The sequence below is a fragment of the Helicoverpa zea genome, chromosome 17 (assembly GCF_022581195.2).
Source record: "Helicoverpa zea isolate HzStark_Cry1AcR chromosome 17, ilHelZeax1.1, whole genome shotgun sequence".
NCBI lineage: Eukaryota > Metazoa > Arthropoda > Insecta > Lepidoptera > Noctuidae > Helicoverpa > Helicoverpa zea.
Window position 1 is genome coordinate 9,258,948 of NC_061468.1, and position 16,452 is coordinate 9,275,399.

The window sequence follows — 16,452 nt, forward strand, 5'->3', positions numbered from 1 at the left end:
TCTTAATTAATCTAAATTAAGCAGCGAAAGGCTGTCTACGCAGTTGAGAGGAAAAAAAGAAAGGAAAGGAGGTACCAATATTGTACAAAATTAGTCCCGAGACCCTATCGTTATTGGGTCAGTACGGTCGTTAGCGGAATTCGAATTATATTTTTAATTACACTCCCTTTTTACCCTCCGAGGGTTAATAAAGTGCTAAGATTCCTAAATCATGTTACGTAGATACGTATCTATATTGAAATATTTACAGAACTTTTGGCATGAAAGAAATTAGGAACAGAATATAGTCCAAGATAAAAAAAAAATGACTAGAACTTTTCTTTAGTGGATTTACCGTTTTTTCGGGTTGTCCGCGCGGCATTATCAATTTTACTAACTGCAGTATAATAAAATCAGGTAGTTTGAAAACGCGACCCCATTATCTATATTGTTGAAATGTAGAGAGATATTTACTTTACTTGAAAGACCAATAATATTTTAAGCACAATAAATACCCATTGAACTACTATAAATGGCAGACACTCTTGAATAAGCACTTCGGATAGAATTTACGGTATTCAGTGAGTTACGAGAGGCCAATTATTTATATATATAGACTAAGTACCTACTTCCGAAATATTACGATTTGTTTGAAGATTTCCTATCATAGCGTCCGGCCTCTTGAAAAAGAAATCACAATGGTTTGTGAAGCGTAAAAGATGGCCATACAGCCTCGCTTTATGAGTTGCTGAAGTGATCATAAATGTTGACTTGGCAAAGATTGAATAGGGCTGATAATAGTTCGTAATAGCCCAACTTTTATATAAATTACTTACACAAATAATACGAGAGAGGATCCTGAAGTTATTTGTCGTTAAAGGAAAGCGTTTTCTCAAGAAATGAATGTTTATTTAGCTAGAGCTCTTTAACGATAATATTAGTAAGAACTGTCACATTTTACTAACACAAATAAGTACAGCAAGAACATGTAAAAAAAACAACTACTACTAACTACATAAAAAAATTAAGTTACCATTAATTGTAATCTGGATACGGAAATCACGGACAAAAATTATTTTTTGGCCTTGGAAAATAATAAGTTTCCATAACCCTATACTGGAAATGAAATCTGTGCCACGTCAAGAGTCTGCACGAGCGAGCAGGGTCGGGTCATAAACTTGTTAATGTTTATGACAACGTCAAGTGAAGGCCGTTAACTCGTTAACTGTTGGCACTGACCACACGACATATCAGCACAGAATAAAGATGTACAGTTGTGAAGCTACCTACTAGCGTTCGTAAAATATGTTCGATGCACGACACTTTGTACTGACAGCACCGGTAGCGCCTGTAAAAGCTCGTCGATGCACGTTAGTGGGCATTTATATACAAAATTAGGTTTACAAGAAAATACATTTAAACTGTGATGGCGATTCCATAGGAAAGCCATTAGTTTATGAGCTAGGCATATCGCTGTTTTATAAAAGTTCTCGTTATAGGTATCCGCGTCCCGAATGAACTGTTCTGAATAGCTGAATAAAAAACTAGTGATAACGCATTATAAACTTACAGTATCGAAAAATGATCAAAGAAATTACATGACTTAATTTTGTGCATGTTCGTTTTTTCAGTTTTCACTTAATTTTATTCAATGCAATAAAATCGCAGGTTAATTAATTCAAAAGTGCTTTTCCTACACAGTATGAAGGAGTGACCCCCCCCGCGCCTCACGCGACCCCACTGTCGACCACGCTGTCCAGCTCGCCAGTTAAAGTCTAAATAAATCTAAACTCCAAAACGTAATCATACCATTTACCACCTTTAGCGCTTCAAAATTAGAATTAATTCCCTATCAAAAGAAACTTTTTTTTTTATTTATTTAATTCGGGGTTTTTATCCACGTGGATATATCAACCCCATCGTCTATCAAAAGAAACTGGATTTGTCTTTCCTGAAAATTGCTTAAATTATCTGTTTATCTCTGTCTTACTTATGAATCTTTCTCTTTCATTTCGTACGTGACGTCATTGGTGTGTCTTTTGTTTCATTAAACATTTGTTTACTCCTTCTTTTTATCAATCTTTCTCTTTCATTTCGTGCGTGACGTCAGTGGCGTGTGTTTTGTTTCGATTTAAACATTTCGTTACTTTTTTTTTCTAAATCAATGTCTCTTTCATATTACGCGTCACGATATTTAGTGTTTTTTTAACTTTCTCGAATTTAAAAGTATTTGATTTTGATTGATTTCAGTATAGCGCCAAGTCAACTTGAAAGAGATAAAAAAAAGTACCTATTGTCGCTGAAATATGTTTGTAAAGTGTGTTTGCTATGAAATGAAATGAAATGAAATCGTTTATTTCGCAAGTTGGACATTACATCACTTTTACACGTCAGATCGCTGAGGTCGGCATTTCCTAACTGACTGATCCCTGAGAAGAAACGCCGAAACAAACTCAAGGATCATAGTCTCTTTTAAAGTCCAAACATGTTATAAATCAAATAATATTATGTGTGAGTATCACCATGTACGCGGTCTGGAATGGCCTTTTGAGGAAAGAGCCACATCAGGCTGGAGCTGACCAGTCCCAACAGACGGCACGCATGCATCAGTCGTCGTGTAGCTCAAACCATATCTTAGGGAGCTCAACGACCTGTCACACGACGATACTTGATCTGCAGAACATTTGCGTAGGCCATTCAAAAATACTCAAACCCGCCAGACAGTATTTATGTTATAAGAATATATAATGTTGCTCGCATACACGATACTCACATTCACAATAATAAAAAAAATAAGCCCCGCAAGGCATCTGAGGCGGATGACGGGGAGTAGCGAGGGTAGGTGCCTCGTGGTAAGTGGCGAGTGGGCCGGTGATGCTGGACCCACAGGGAGCGCGTGATCTGCGTTTAAAGTCCGCCGATGTATCCTCACCCTTCAGCCCCTCATGTACCTGTTGCCCCCTTGTTGCGATTTAGCGACTGATTCCCGGGGGCCCAGTAAGCGAGGTGGCGAGTCTCCACCTGCCATTTTTACATGTATTTAATACATTGTTATCGGCAGGTGCCATAGTTCCCGTAGTTTCCCCATTCCTAGTCCATTAGCATCCCATCACAATAGCCCAAGTAGTTTTCATCCACAGTTAGAAATAGTTTAGCACAGGACCGGGGATTGTCCTTGGGTACATTTCTATAGTGTACACAGGGATAATCGTCGGTTTTGTGTCGTAATTTCATTAAAGTTGTCTCAAAAGGGCTTCAGCGTGTTGGCTTCGGCCCCACGTTCGCCTCCCAAAAATCCGGGACTCTGTAGTCCCGTGGTCGGTTAGAGACATACAAAATAATAAAAAATAAAAATACAATTATAATATATAAAAGTCGTGGTGGCCTAGTGGGCAAAGAACCAACCTCTCGAGTATGAGGGCGCGCGTTCGATTCCAGGTCAGGCAAGTACCAATGCAACTTTTCTAAGTTTGTATGTACTTTCTAAGTATATCTTAGACACCAATGACTGTGTTTCGGATGGCACGTTAAACTGTAGGTCCCGGCTGTCATTGAACATCCTTGGCAGTCGTTACGGGTAGTCAGAAGCCAGTAAGTCTGACACCAGTCTAACCAAGGGGTATCGGGTTGCCCGGGTAACTGGGTTGAGGAGGACAGATAGGCAGTCGCTTCTTGTAAAGCACTGGTACTCAGCTGAATCCGGTTAGACTGGAAGCCGACCCCAACATAGTTTGGGAAAAGGCTCGGAGGATGATGAATTATAATATATAAATGTCAATAAACAATGTCATTAATAAAATGTTATCTGATGATAATAATATTTAAATGTCAAAAGTAACAATACACAGGCATTTGAAAAGATATCACTCACTAAGCGAGCAGCTCATTCACAAGCTTTTTTATCATTTAAATAATCAGATATTTTATAATATCCTTTTTCAAAAGTTTGGATTTTACATGATTTTTAAATTTCTTGAAAGGCAAATCACGAACCGCTATTTCTCCAGTACCTAAATAAAACAACCAAGTTTCGAAACATGACATTTATTCAACAAAATCTCTACACACTGCTTACAATTCTTGCAATAAATATAAATACAAATCTGAAAGGTACTATTTGGTGTTATAAATTATTACACATAACAAAATAGGTAAATATCTAAATATGTATTTATAAATATATCGACCAAACAAAAATATTACAACAATTTCTTTCAACATATAAAATTTTTGTACATAAAAACACGAAATATTTTTATTTATTTATTGTTCAAATCACCTACTGTAGGGTAATAATATACTCTCTTAATAACCATCTAATCTATGGAATATATTAATTAAACGTTAAAATTTAAATACGTTTTTAAGCGTCAATTTCAAGTACATAGTGACTACGCGCTCTCAACAACTATTTAGTAAACGCTAGTAAGTGCGCTCGATGACGAAACTTTACACGAACCAAGTACAAAGTTTGTTAATGCTCACTAAACATAATGCTAGTTGACTGTGTACATTCACTGTAACATCATTTTGTAATACGAACACAACGCCTTACACAGTCCAACTGGCATTACGCTCACACGAAAATGCACTTGAAACTGGCAACACCAGCTCATAATTTCAACAAATGTTGCCAACGCCAATTAGTAAATATCTAAAGAGCTAAAATTCCGCTTCAAGAAATAAATAAACAGCTATATACGAATAAATACATACGACAGATATTATAAATTAGGCCAGTTATACTGTCAACTGATTTTAATCAGTTTACGGAATACGAATTTTCAAACATGGTAACATTCATTACGCTCACACTCAAAGTCTTTGTGTTGCTATAACATACAATGGGCAGTAGAAACATCAAAAATTCGTATTCCGTTACAGACAATAAAATTATTAGTACTCGTGGCAAAACTACTAGTGAACAACAAGGGTTTGTTCCAAATAACTCTAATACTACAATATTATTTCATAATATTGTGCTGGTTCACTGGCTAAATAGGGCGACTTCCATTCTTGGGTAAAATTCATCAATGGAAATTTTTCCTACCCACTCACTATCCCTCTGTGTTACATTTTTAGAAGAATACCTAAATCTATTGTAACTAACGGGTGCAAACTATTATTCTTTCTCTTTATTAATAGTTATACGTGCCTGTGTTTATTACGTTTTGGTATGCTAAAATAAACTTTATGTTCCTATCAAGAAAGCTTCAATTTGGCCAGCAAACCACCCATTATCAGGTTAAGATGAACATCTATTAACAGCTATACAAAACAATAATGACTAGAGTTAGAACCTATCGACACATTACTAATACGAGAACTCAACACGACCAGTGATGACAAATCAAATTGTACTTTATTCAAACAGCATTAAGGACTAAATTAGATAGTTATATAATCCCTTGTTAGGATAAGTAGGCTTTGTATGCCAAACGGCAAAGCTCGAGCGCTGTGGGGCCACGAAACGAGCGATGAATGTGATGGACGTCACTCCAGCAAATTGGTTCATTTTAGAATTGCATTTTAGAGAGAGTTAGTGCCTTTTCCGGTATACATGGTGTAAGGATCTGTTTATTATTTCTTGTGCCTATGTGTAATGTGATAATGACTAAGCCCAATTCTGCTGGAGTGACGTAAAGCCAGCAGAAATAATTATTTACGACATTTTTACGTCGAAATTCGGTCGACAGTTGTGAGAGAAAAAGATTAACAATGGCACAATGATTTTCTTAGCACATAATAATTCAAATCCATTTTATCACATTCAAAGAATTCTAAAGCTACATAGATTTTGTTTCAGGCACGTATATTCAATTCCTCGCTCGTTTCGTGGCCACGCACTAAACGCGCCACTAAACGATAAATACCCTAGTTTGACACCTTCTCTGGCACTCTGGCCACAAGTGTCACCCAATACGCAACATTTAACGTTCCCGGACGAAGCATTTGACGATACAAACTATATTAATTAAACACGAGATATACACCAAAATCTACGCTGAATCTTCGAGAAGTACAACCGGTACACAAGTACTACTAATTATCAATTAAATGTAGACACAGCAAACATCCACATCACATTTAGTTATCATTAGGCGTTTAATATTGCTCGTAATTAGGAATCTCTCTTTAACCTTAGTTTAAGCTACGCGCTGTATGGTCAAATATTTCGGCCGCGACGCACGAGAACACGACCGTACACGTAACTACACTAACTTTGTGCGTATCGACCTAACATTACAAACTCACGCCTCGGTACTTCAGTAATACATACACCAATTACACGCTAAGTTATACATAAATATATCTTTATATTTACTTCATTATACTTATTGCTGTATCTGTCACACAGATAAAAGAAGAGCTCGACACATCTCACTTACATTATATTACTTAAATTGTACTCCGAGGTTTAATCAAAATACCAAAACTTTAACTTTTCAATAAAAAATGGTGCTTTGGTTGGGATACACGAATATGGCATTTGTATAATACGTTTGGAATTTATTTTTACCTACAAGGTCCCCTATGATTCGTATTAAATAGGCGACTAACGGTTCAGTCTGACAGCCAACTGGAAATTACTTTGTAAATTCAACCTTCTTCTCTCCTACATTATGTAATGATACATTAGTAGCTTAAAAACATACAATTAGGGTACAGTAGTGTTTCAGTGTTTGTTTGCAAAACCATAATTAATCTCTTACTATGGGTCTGACACAATTTTTTTATTGTAAAAATTCATCATGCACGTAAAAATACAAATTCACTAGTAGGCTATCAGACTGCACCTACCTACACAACTACAATATAAGCTAAACATTCAAACTTGTCCTAAATAAAATATTCTCTATAACCAATGGCTTGAACAGTAATGTAAAATAACTTCTACATTTACTTATTGCTTTCGCGGGTTCCGTCAATCGGAAGACATATGGTCTAATCTATTAGGTACTGGAGCCCAACTTATATACAAATTCATATATTATCTATATTCTTGTATAAATGAACGTATCTGAAGGCTGGGCTTAAAAGACTTGTGTTTAAAATGGCACGGGTCATCAATAGTTTTAGAAGAATATTTAAGTACGTAGAATGATCACATTATTTAAAAAGAAATAGTCATAGATTATAGTAGGTTTGACATAAAAATATTTACTTGAAAACAGTAAAGTTCACACGATCGTATGTCGAACAAGATAATAGTTTACATCAATAGAAACACATCATTTAGGCCTAAATTCCTTCTTACATTAGCTACGATAAAAAAGGGGATCCTAAACAAATTACTAGTTTATCCAATTATCTAATTAGGAATTGTTTAAGAGGTAGGTAGAGGACCAAGGTAGCTTGAAGTAGCATTGTATGGCAGGGTGTGTAAATGCACGAAATAAACTTATATGGCAACTAATTTTATCTATGGCAATTTTTGTGGATGATAAATCTAAGCAATCAATAGTTTACATACAAATATATTTCTTGTTGTTTGTCCCGGGGGCATGGTAGTTCGTCCGCCAAGCTAAACTACGCTTGTGACATAAAAACTCATAGTAGACATTTGAGCATCCCACTTTACAATTATCTTAGGCCTCAAGAAACTAGCAAGATTCAGCAAATATTAACCATACTAGTGCTCTTGAGCAATTCAAACGGAATATTTTGGCATATCTTATTGCGCAAGGAAACTTCCACTGGGTTATCAGCCTAAAAAACAAATAAATATTTCCATAGACAACAGCAGCAGAGTAATGTATACTTTTGTCATAAATAATAGCATCATTTTGAGGTAGAAGAAGGGACATTTAAAATTCAATTGCTTTCTTAAATGCACTTAAATCTCAGTGAAACATTGCAACTCTTTTGGTAGATTTGATTACATATCAAAAGTTGTAAAATGTAAGTAGTAATATACATGTAAAAGTTAAGTTAATTACAGAGTTAAAACCTTTTAGAAGACAGTGTTGCCAAATAAAAAAATAACTTGAATGTACGTACCTAAACCTTAATAAGTACGTTATTTTCTCTTATAGTTTTATCAATATATTTTCGTCGTCATTATTTTATTGACATACCAAAACGTACATAACAAAAGTTACGTTGCTAAAGTTATGTTTACTTTCCTTCGAATTCTAATATAGCTAGAATGCCAGCTGTATTAAATATATACTCCTTGTATTTTAGATTTTCATTGATGCTAGTGTGAATATCTTACGAAGTGTCATGATGGGGCAGTTAAGGCGAGGTGTGATGCCTTCTTCTCCGTCGGAAGACCAGAGCGAAGATGCTGCGGAGACGCCGCCACCGTCTGCGACCGCCGCTCGTCGATATACCGGTCCCCATTAATGATGCCTGAAATATGACAATTGGATTGAACTTGGCTACACCTTATCTTGCTCCTTTTATTTGTGCAATAAGAATATTTTCTTCTGTATTTACGGAATAATAACTACGAGCTTCTGCCACCGGTTGCGTCTGCCTCCCGTAGTAACTGTTTCACGCACCCGATAATAAGCAACTTATTGCCTGCCTGGATAAGTTGTTAGTTAGCCTACACTTACAGATTATTTTGAAATAGATCAAAAACCAGTGGTCCCAAGGTAACAGCATTCAAGTAAACAAACAAAAGCTTTATGATACTTAGATATTGGTTAACACAAAATTCCTGAAGAGCCCATAGAGAAAAGCGCCTCTTTAAATTTTTAAAATTATTTTCTCTGAAAATTAAGTTATCAAAGCAAGGTTGTGTGTCAGAGAACCCAACTCTGGGTTAAGCTCGTCTTTGTACATAACTTTTCTCTATTGTGTGTGTATTAAAATATGTATTGTGCACAATAAAGAATAATAATAAGTAAGTTGTGACTATTGTGACTAATAATAAAACTATCTTCTCTCTCAAAAAATCAAGTTATACTACATATCAAAACTTATAAGTATTACCTGTCTCTGTCGTTCCAGCCGTCGTATCTCCCGGACGAGCGCGTGGAAGGCGTCGTCCACGAAGTGCCGCAGCGCCGCCGACGTCTCGAAGAACGGACATCCCAGCTGCGTCGCCAGGGCTTTGCCTTCATCTGTCGTTACCTGAGCGAGATATGTGTGTTAGAATGATGATGTGTAAAATCTTTTTAAAATAAAATACTCGACAAATTACTACTCAAAGTTGGGTCTTTGAATTTTCATGTTCAATTTTCAATGTTAACAGTTATTTAAAACAAAAGGAGGTTTATGTTGTCGGTGAACTTGGGCCTTATCCCGTTTCTTACACAGTAAACTTTATACATAATGTATAACATTTTTGTTTGTCTGTTTCAGCCAAAATACTTGCTAAGCAGTGCTAAATAAACAAAGGCCTTCCCTAGGTTCAACACTTTGCTCTGCCTTAAGCAGTCCGCATCCACTGCTACCATTGACCTTGGCCAGATCATCACTCCACATAGCGGAGGACCTGCCTACAAACAACAAGCTTACTTGTCTAAACCGTGGTGCGAGATCCAGCTTATTCCCCACAAGCACGAGCGGCAGGCGTTCAGAGGGCCTCGCTTGTGCCAGCAGGCGCCGGTACTCGGCGGCCGCGCGGAACGACCGCCGGTCCGTCACCGAGTAGCACAGCACGAAGCCCTCGCCGCATCGCATGTATTGTTCCCTCATCGCTGTGAACTCCACCTGGTTTGGGGTAACATTTAGAGCATAAGAGAATGTTCTAGGTTTTATAATAATATGTTTCCTATTGTAATCGACAGAAACGAGTACCAAAATCTGACAGGCCAACCTTCAAGAATAAAGGGGCACCAAAAGAAGAATTGTGATCGAATTTTCAACTAAGTAAACTAATGGCACCAAAAAGGATTTTGATTTTGGCCAACAGAACCTTCAAACTTTAAATATGTTTATCACATTATTCTTCTATAACTTCACTGACTGACTTCACTGGTTCACTGGTTGACTGAGTGGTGACTGCTTTGTATTTTGGGGAATTGACTCCTTTAACATTTGTTTCTGAAATCAATCACATTATTGTGTCCGGGTAATTTCTACTTTCTACTTATTTCTGACTAGATGTTATGTTGTAGTTATCATAAAATAAAACGATTCAGACTTTCTAACTGATAGCCAAAGAACTTTATCAGTAATCCTTCAACTAACCTGTCCTGCCGTGTCCAGTATATCCAACAAAGCGGGCTCTCCATCTATAACCGCTTGCTGCTGGTATGAGTCCTCTGAAAATAAAAAATAGTCATTCGATGTGGAAATGCCTTTAACATATTTCTTATACCTTACCGGGGTACCTTTTATGAATGTGCAGGATGTAGTATCCATAACAAAGAATACATTGATTTGCATTTATTGATGCTTTAAATTAATTTTCATTTATTTTTCATAATGTATCGTTTAAATTTTTGACAATGCTAAACTGTTTACTACTTTAAGTTTTATTGTTATTTTATGAGACATTTTATTTCCAATAAGACTAAATAAATAAAATAAAATATGAATAAAAAATGAATAAAATGAATAAATGATTTGATTTGATTTGATTTTGAGTTGTTTGTTTCCTGTCCAAACACCATAAAGCCTTGAATTTCTTTCAACAAAATTAAGCATTTAATGCATATTAATTTGTATGTATTTGTTTATTGTTGTATAACTAAATATTTATTAATACAGGCAAAGTTATTGTTAATTTGTTTCTCAATGATTTTGTTCCCAAGGAAAATTATAAACATAAACACTACCCCAGAAGTTACAATATTTATGAATGATATTTATAAAACAACTGTGACTAGTCATATAATATACATAAATAGCTAAACTATTAGACCAAACAAATAGGTGACAGTGCTAAACTCCATCCATATGGTACCAAATGAACATCGACCTAGTGTTTGTTTTCCCACAAATGCACAAGTAGTAGTTAACTTGGAATGTAAACAATAGCGTGAAGTGCTAATTCCGTCAAGTACCTATAGTAGGGTCATGGTAGTCCAAGAAGCTGTGACTGACGAACTGCAGCGTGACGGCGGACTTGCCGACGCCGCCGTCGCCCAGCACCACGATCTTGTAGACGCGGAGGCCGCGCGACGTGCCCGCAGCCTCGCCCGCCATGCCGCCGCATGCCTGCGCCCGAGAGCCGCGCCCGCCACCTTCACACCGCAACCATCGCCATGGCCCGCCGCACACGCCCCCGCCGAACACTAACACCACCGTGCCGAATTTTATCACACCACAGCACTAGCAATACACTTTCATTTAACAATGAACATTTTAGTTTATATACAAATAATTTATCTTCTATTCTTCAATAAAAAATCGACAGCTGATTGAAAGCGATTGACATTTCGATTTTGTTTTGATGGGTTGGCTAACTTTTCAACATAAAGTACGTTCCGTTTTTGAAGTTTTGTGTCATGCCAAATTCGTAAAAATATGGGTACAATAAAACTGATAAAATAATAATTGTTCCTACAGTATTTGGAGATCAATATTCAGGATTACTAGGAACCGCAAAACAAATTACATAATGTAAAAACAATTATTTCAGAAGAACACATATTCAAACAATCTGAACGCATCATAGACTGAATGTCATAAAGTTGGTATTCTAATATTTGTAGTGCGTTCCAAAACTTTAGTTAATGAAAATCATTTGATTTTTAAAAATGAAAGGTACAAAGCTCCGCATATGCATCGGCAATATTAAATATACTTCTTGGACTTTTCTGATAATCTGCTGTATTAGTCTACACTTACTGATCTTGTGTATGATTAAACTTCCTTGGAAATATTATTTATACTGCTGTTCCAATTCCAAATGCACACCAAATCACCATGTCAAAGTCATTGCCAAACAAATGTCAACAAAGCCTTGGGCAGCTCCTTCGTTTTGTTTTCGAAATACATAAATATTTTGAGTTCCTATCGTATAATGGCCCACATACAATTTGTGGATGAGCTTGTGCGTGAATATCTCCTGTATCGAGGATTTACATCAACGGTGAAAGCTTTTGACAACGATTTGAAGGCAGATAAAGACAAAGGTTTTAGAGTTGACAAAATAGTTGAGCAAATTGTTCACTACATTAATGTCTCAGACTTAAATGGATTGAAGGAATATTGGTCACACCTGGACACCCTCGTGTTTTCAAAATTAGAGGTCCATGTTCAACCTGGTAAGCATAACATCTAGTTTTTGAAATGCTATCTATGGAGTCTAATGGGAAACATTACATGACTACTTATTTTCACAGCTGTTCGAAAACTGGAATACAGCCTGTACAAGCTATATTTAGTAACGGCAGCGCAAAGCACTGGTGGTGTGCGAAATGAAAGGATTACAGATTTCCTATCAAAAATGTTACCAGAGTTACAAGGACAGAATGAGTGGAGGGACTGGTTCAGTAAGTTATTTTCTTATTCTTATACTACTATAGGTACAGGAGATCCTCCAACCCTTGCAAGTTTATATAGGAGCAGTCATTGGTTTTCTATTTTGGTTAAAACCTGCATACCTTCTCAATGATTGAAAAATTAAATTATAAATTTAAAAAAACCCCCGACCCAAAAAACTACGCAATTAAACCCTATAAAAAGCAAAAAATAACTTTAAACACTACGTAAGTACCAACTAAAGCATGTCAGACTAAACTAAATGTTGTCGTGTTGGGGGACCGCTCTAATTTATTAGCCTAACGTTAGAAGTAATTATATACTACTACATTATATATAGAAGCAGCCAGCTTTCAATGGAAAATAAACTTTTAGTATACAAGACCATAATAAAGCCAATATGGACATACGGGATACAGCTATGGGGCACGGCTGCCAACTCCAACCTAGAAATTTTACAAAGATTTCAATCAAAAATGCTAAGGATGATAGTAGACGCACCGTGGTATGTCATCAATGAAAGACTCCATCGAGAGCTTGGCGTTAAAACCGTTAAAGAGGAAATTAAGGAGAGAGTCACAACTTATAAAGACAGACTGCAACAGCATTATCCATCCAAATGCAAGGAGACTAAAGAAAAGAGTTCCTCAAGATTTAATTTAAAACCACTTAAGAGGGCATGCCACTGGACCTGCACCTCACACACGATACATCATTTCATAAGTATTGCTGAATGTCACCCAGACAGATTGCAATAAACAAGAATAAAAAAAAAATAAAAAAAAATAAAATAAAATAAAATAAAAAAACATTATACAAGCTGTTGATTTGCATCCGTGCCATAGTCAAGGACGTAATTATACTAATGATTCTCAACCCAAATCAACAAAAAAATTGGCAGGAAATTTTTGATTTTAATTTTTTTTCGGAAGTCCGTCAATGTTATCTAGCCGTATTTAAACTTGGCGCGTGTGTTACTGGCTTTAAAACCGTGCTGCGCCCTCACACAAACCCAAACAGAAAGCATACGTAACGATCATTCATAAATTTCATTCATAAAATTGGATTACTTCTGAAATACTACGACATTACAATGACAAAAAAAGCAGTGCATATTAGCTATTTCTCGTCTACTGTAATTCCAATCGATTATTTACGTATTTCATGTCCTCCTTCTGACGTATGGCACAAATGCAAATCAACACCTTGTATATACTACTTATAACTTTGTATATAATTGTGTTTACATACGTGTATTTTTATACGAATGTTGTAATTAGGTAGGTATCATTTGATTTATGTGTAAGTATTTTTAAAGGTAAAAAGCGGTCCCCCGACACGTCAAAATTTAGTTTAGTCTGACATGCTTTAGTTGGTACTTACGTAGTGTTTAAAGTTATTTTTTGCTTTTTATAGGGTTTAATTGCGTAGTTTTTTGGGTCGGGGGTTTTTTTAAATTTATAATTTAATTTTATTTCACGCTTTTTGAAGGAGCTCCTTAATTTTTCCTTCTTTCATTTAATTTGATCTCGGCCAAAGGAAGCTGTTTAACAATCCTCATGACAAACTGGCTCTGGGAGAATTGCACAGATTGAGAAACAATAAAGACTAACCTTTGGTCATACTAGATTTTCAGCAAAAATATAAATCGGTTTATCCGTTTCATTCCGGCATTCCAGGGTTTCATCCGTCACATCCCATTTCCAGCATCAGGTTCTCGTCAATTAGAAACATGAAGAGGACTCGTCAAGACAAATTCAACGAGCCCAAACTCGATGCGTTTACTAAAAGGCAGTTCAGGGTTACGTCTCCTATCTTCGTGCCCTAACAGCAGACCAGCTCAGTGGTTCCAGAAGACATTAGTGTTTCAAATTTCAGATCCCACATATGCTTGCAAGTAACTGAGCGTGTAACATTCCTATCACACCTAACAAACGAGCTGATGACCTTGAAGACCTGAACCGATTTCCACCAAACATAGCTAAGAACACTCCCGAATGACATTCCTTTCAAACAAAAAAAACCGCATTACAATCGGATCATCCGTTTGGGAGCTACGATGCCACATACACACACACACACACACACACACACACACACACACACACACACAGACACGTCAAACTTATAACACCCCGTCGTTTTTGCGTCGGGGGTTAAAAATAATTGAAGACATGAATGAATGAAGGTGATATGTTACAAAATTCTAATTTCGAGAAAATTAAGTTCAAAGTTTTGCAGAAACATTTAAGGATATTTCAAAACGCTTTTAATATCTACTTTTTGGAATGGTGTCATTTCGTCATGGGACTCTTTATATAAATATGAACCGTATTCATCAATCCTAATCCACTTCTAAAACTAAAACTAATTTTGCCATGCAAAAATGCCACATAGCTCCTTCATCCATTGCAGAAACTTATTATTTTACTTTTTAGGCATCTATAAAATTGTTATGTGCCCATACCACTTTCTTCCAATATTGATTAAAAATAATAGTGTACATGACACCTTCATCAAGTAGTGAATTTCTAAAATAGCCACAAAAGTGGTTGTTTTAAGGTTTAAAATTGTTTGTATGTACATAACATGATCATCCATGCATAGAACAGCGAAACTCTAAAAATGCGACATATCACCTTCATCCACTCATGTCTTCAATTGTATTTTGTATTAGTCATAGATTAATTATTTATATAGTATTTCCCAAATGAGTTTACATTTTATGATGATATACAAAGAGAACACACAGGGCAAAACCTCTTATTAAAATAAAGTAGTACCTACCCCAATTAAAAAAATGATTAACATTGCTCTATAAAATGATCATTCTTTCCAGTGCTGCCATTTATCCAAAAGCCAGAGGAAAGTCCGTCATTCAGCCTATACTTCACTCGTGCCTGGCAGGACAGTGTGCTAGTGTCACTGCACAACTTGCTGGCCACCGTGTTCCAGTGCATGCCGCAGCCCACCCTCACCAGCTACGAGAGTGACGCTGCTATGGTGAAGAGGCTCCAGGATAAACTTGCAGCTGTGTCCAGCAAGGTAACGATTAATGGATGGAGTTGTAAAAAAAGTTTGAAATTTTAGTACCTTCACTGTACTGACGGTAAAAATTTCTGCTGTTACTTACATACATAATAATGCTGTGTGCCTTGACACACTTTATAACGATACATACATAATATGTAACATGTACTATGTAGGTACATAACTTGTGCCCAGATTCAGAGTCAAAGTATCTGTATATTCTTCTTATTTTCAGACCCAACCACAAACGGTAGAAAAGACGTCACCAATTGGTCACCAGTCCCGGCTCTCCCAATATTCAGAGCGGCTGAGCGGCCCCATGCCTCTAGTTGACGACTTCTGCGCGGTCCCGTCCGAGCAGCTTGACAGCGGGGTGCGCGAAGCCAAGGGCCTCCGCGGCTTACTACGACAAATGGGAGGCAGCCCCGTAATGGGCAGGAAGTCTGGACGATCTCATAGCCAAAACTAAGTTATTAAGTTCCTGTATTATACTGTAAATAAACATTCCTCATTATTATTTTGTGAAAGTCATATTCTGTGTTATTTTATTTTATGAACATAATATAATGGTAATCAAGTTTTGGTGTATCTTTTGCCCTTTCCTATAGGTTCCTTTAATATTTCGGTATGATTTGAACATCGAGCTTAGAATTATAAGGAGACGCCGTTTTGATATTGACGTATCTATAGTTATATAAATATGAAACAAACTATGCAACATAGTTCTGTCTCACTCTTTCTAAGCAGATAAGTGTATTTGAAAACAGGGACAACAATATTTTTGTGATTGCGTAAAATGGTGACATTTACTTTTGAAATCCTCCTGTTTGTAGGTGCGTGCCTTATCTGGCCATATATGTCATGGTAGTTGTGCTGTCAAATAGGTGCTCTTCGTGACTTATTTTTGCTATTTTATAGAATATCACTCGTGTTTACTTTTAAGACTTTACTATTTCAATAGTGAAATAATCAACGAATATGCCTATGTGTTGTATTGTGAAGTGTGGTGCTAGGAAGCACCAAAATCAAGCTGGATTGTCTTTACACAGGTTAGGA

General features: G+C 36.5%; 2 protein-coding genes across 2 annotated transcripts; one reads left to right on the forward strand and one right to left on the reverse strand.

Annotated features, from left to right (window-relative positions):
* Positions 1-4,007: 4,007 nt before the first annotated feature.
* LOC124638205 (GTP-binding protein Rit2) lies at positions 4,008-11,334 on the reverse strand. Its single transcript, XM_047175103.1, has 5 exons — positions 10,944-11,334; positions 10,126-10,199; positions 9,451-9,645; positions 8,923-9,063; positions 4,008-8,334 (listed from the first exon to the last, which is right to left on the reverse strand). Exons 1-5 carry the CDS (start codon positions 11,083-11,085, stop codon positions 8,218-8,220), a joined length of 669 nt encoding a protein of 222 aa, XP_047031059.1. The 5' UTR covers positions 11,086-11,334; the 3' UTR covers positions 4,008-8,217.
* A 365-nt stretch (positions 11,335-11,699) lies between these two features.
* LOC124638493 (WD repeat-containing protein 91) lies at positions 11,700-15,974 on the forward strand. The gene is made up of 4 exons (XM_047175465.1): positions 11,700-12,149; positions 12,228-12,377; positions 15,206-15,411; positions 15,632-15,974. The coding sequence occupies exons 1-4, from the start codon at positions 11,792-11,794 to the stop codon at positions 15,863-15,865; spliced, it is 948 nt and encodes a 315-aa protein (XP_047031421.1). The 5' UTR covers positions 11,700-11,791; the 3' UTR covers positions 15,866-15,974.
* The last annotated feature ends 478 nt before the right edge of the window (positions 15,975-16,452 follow it).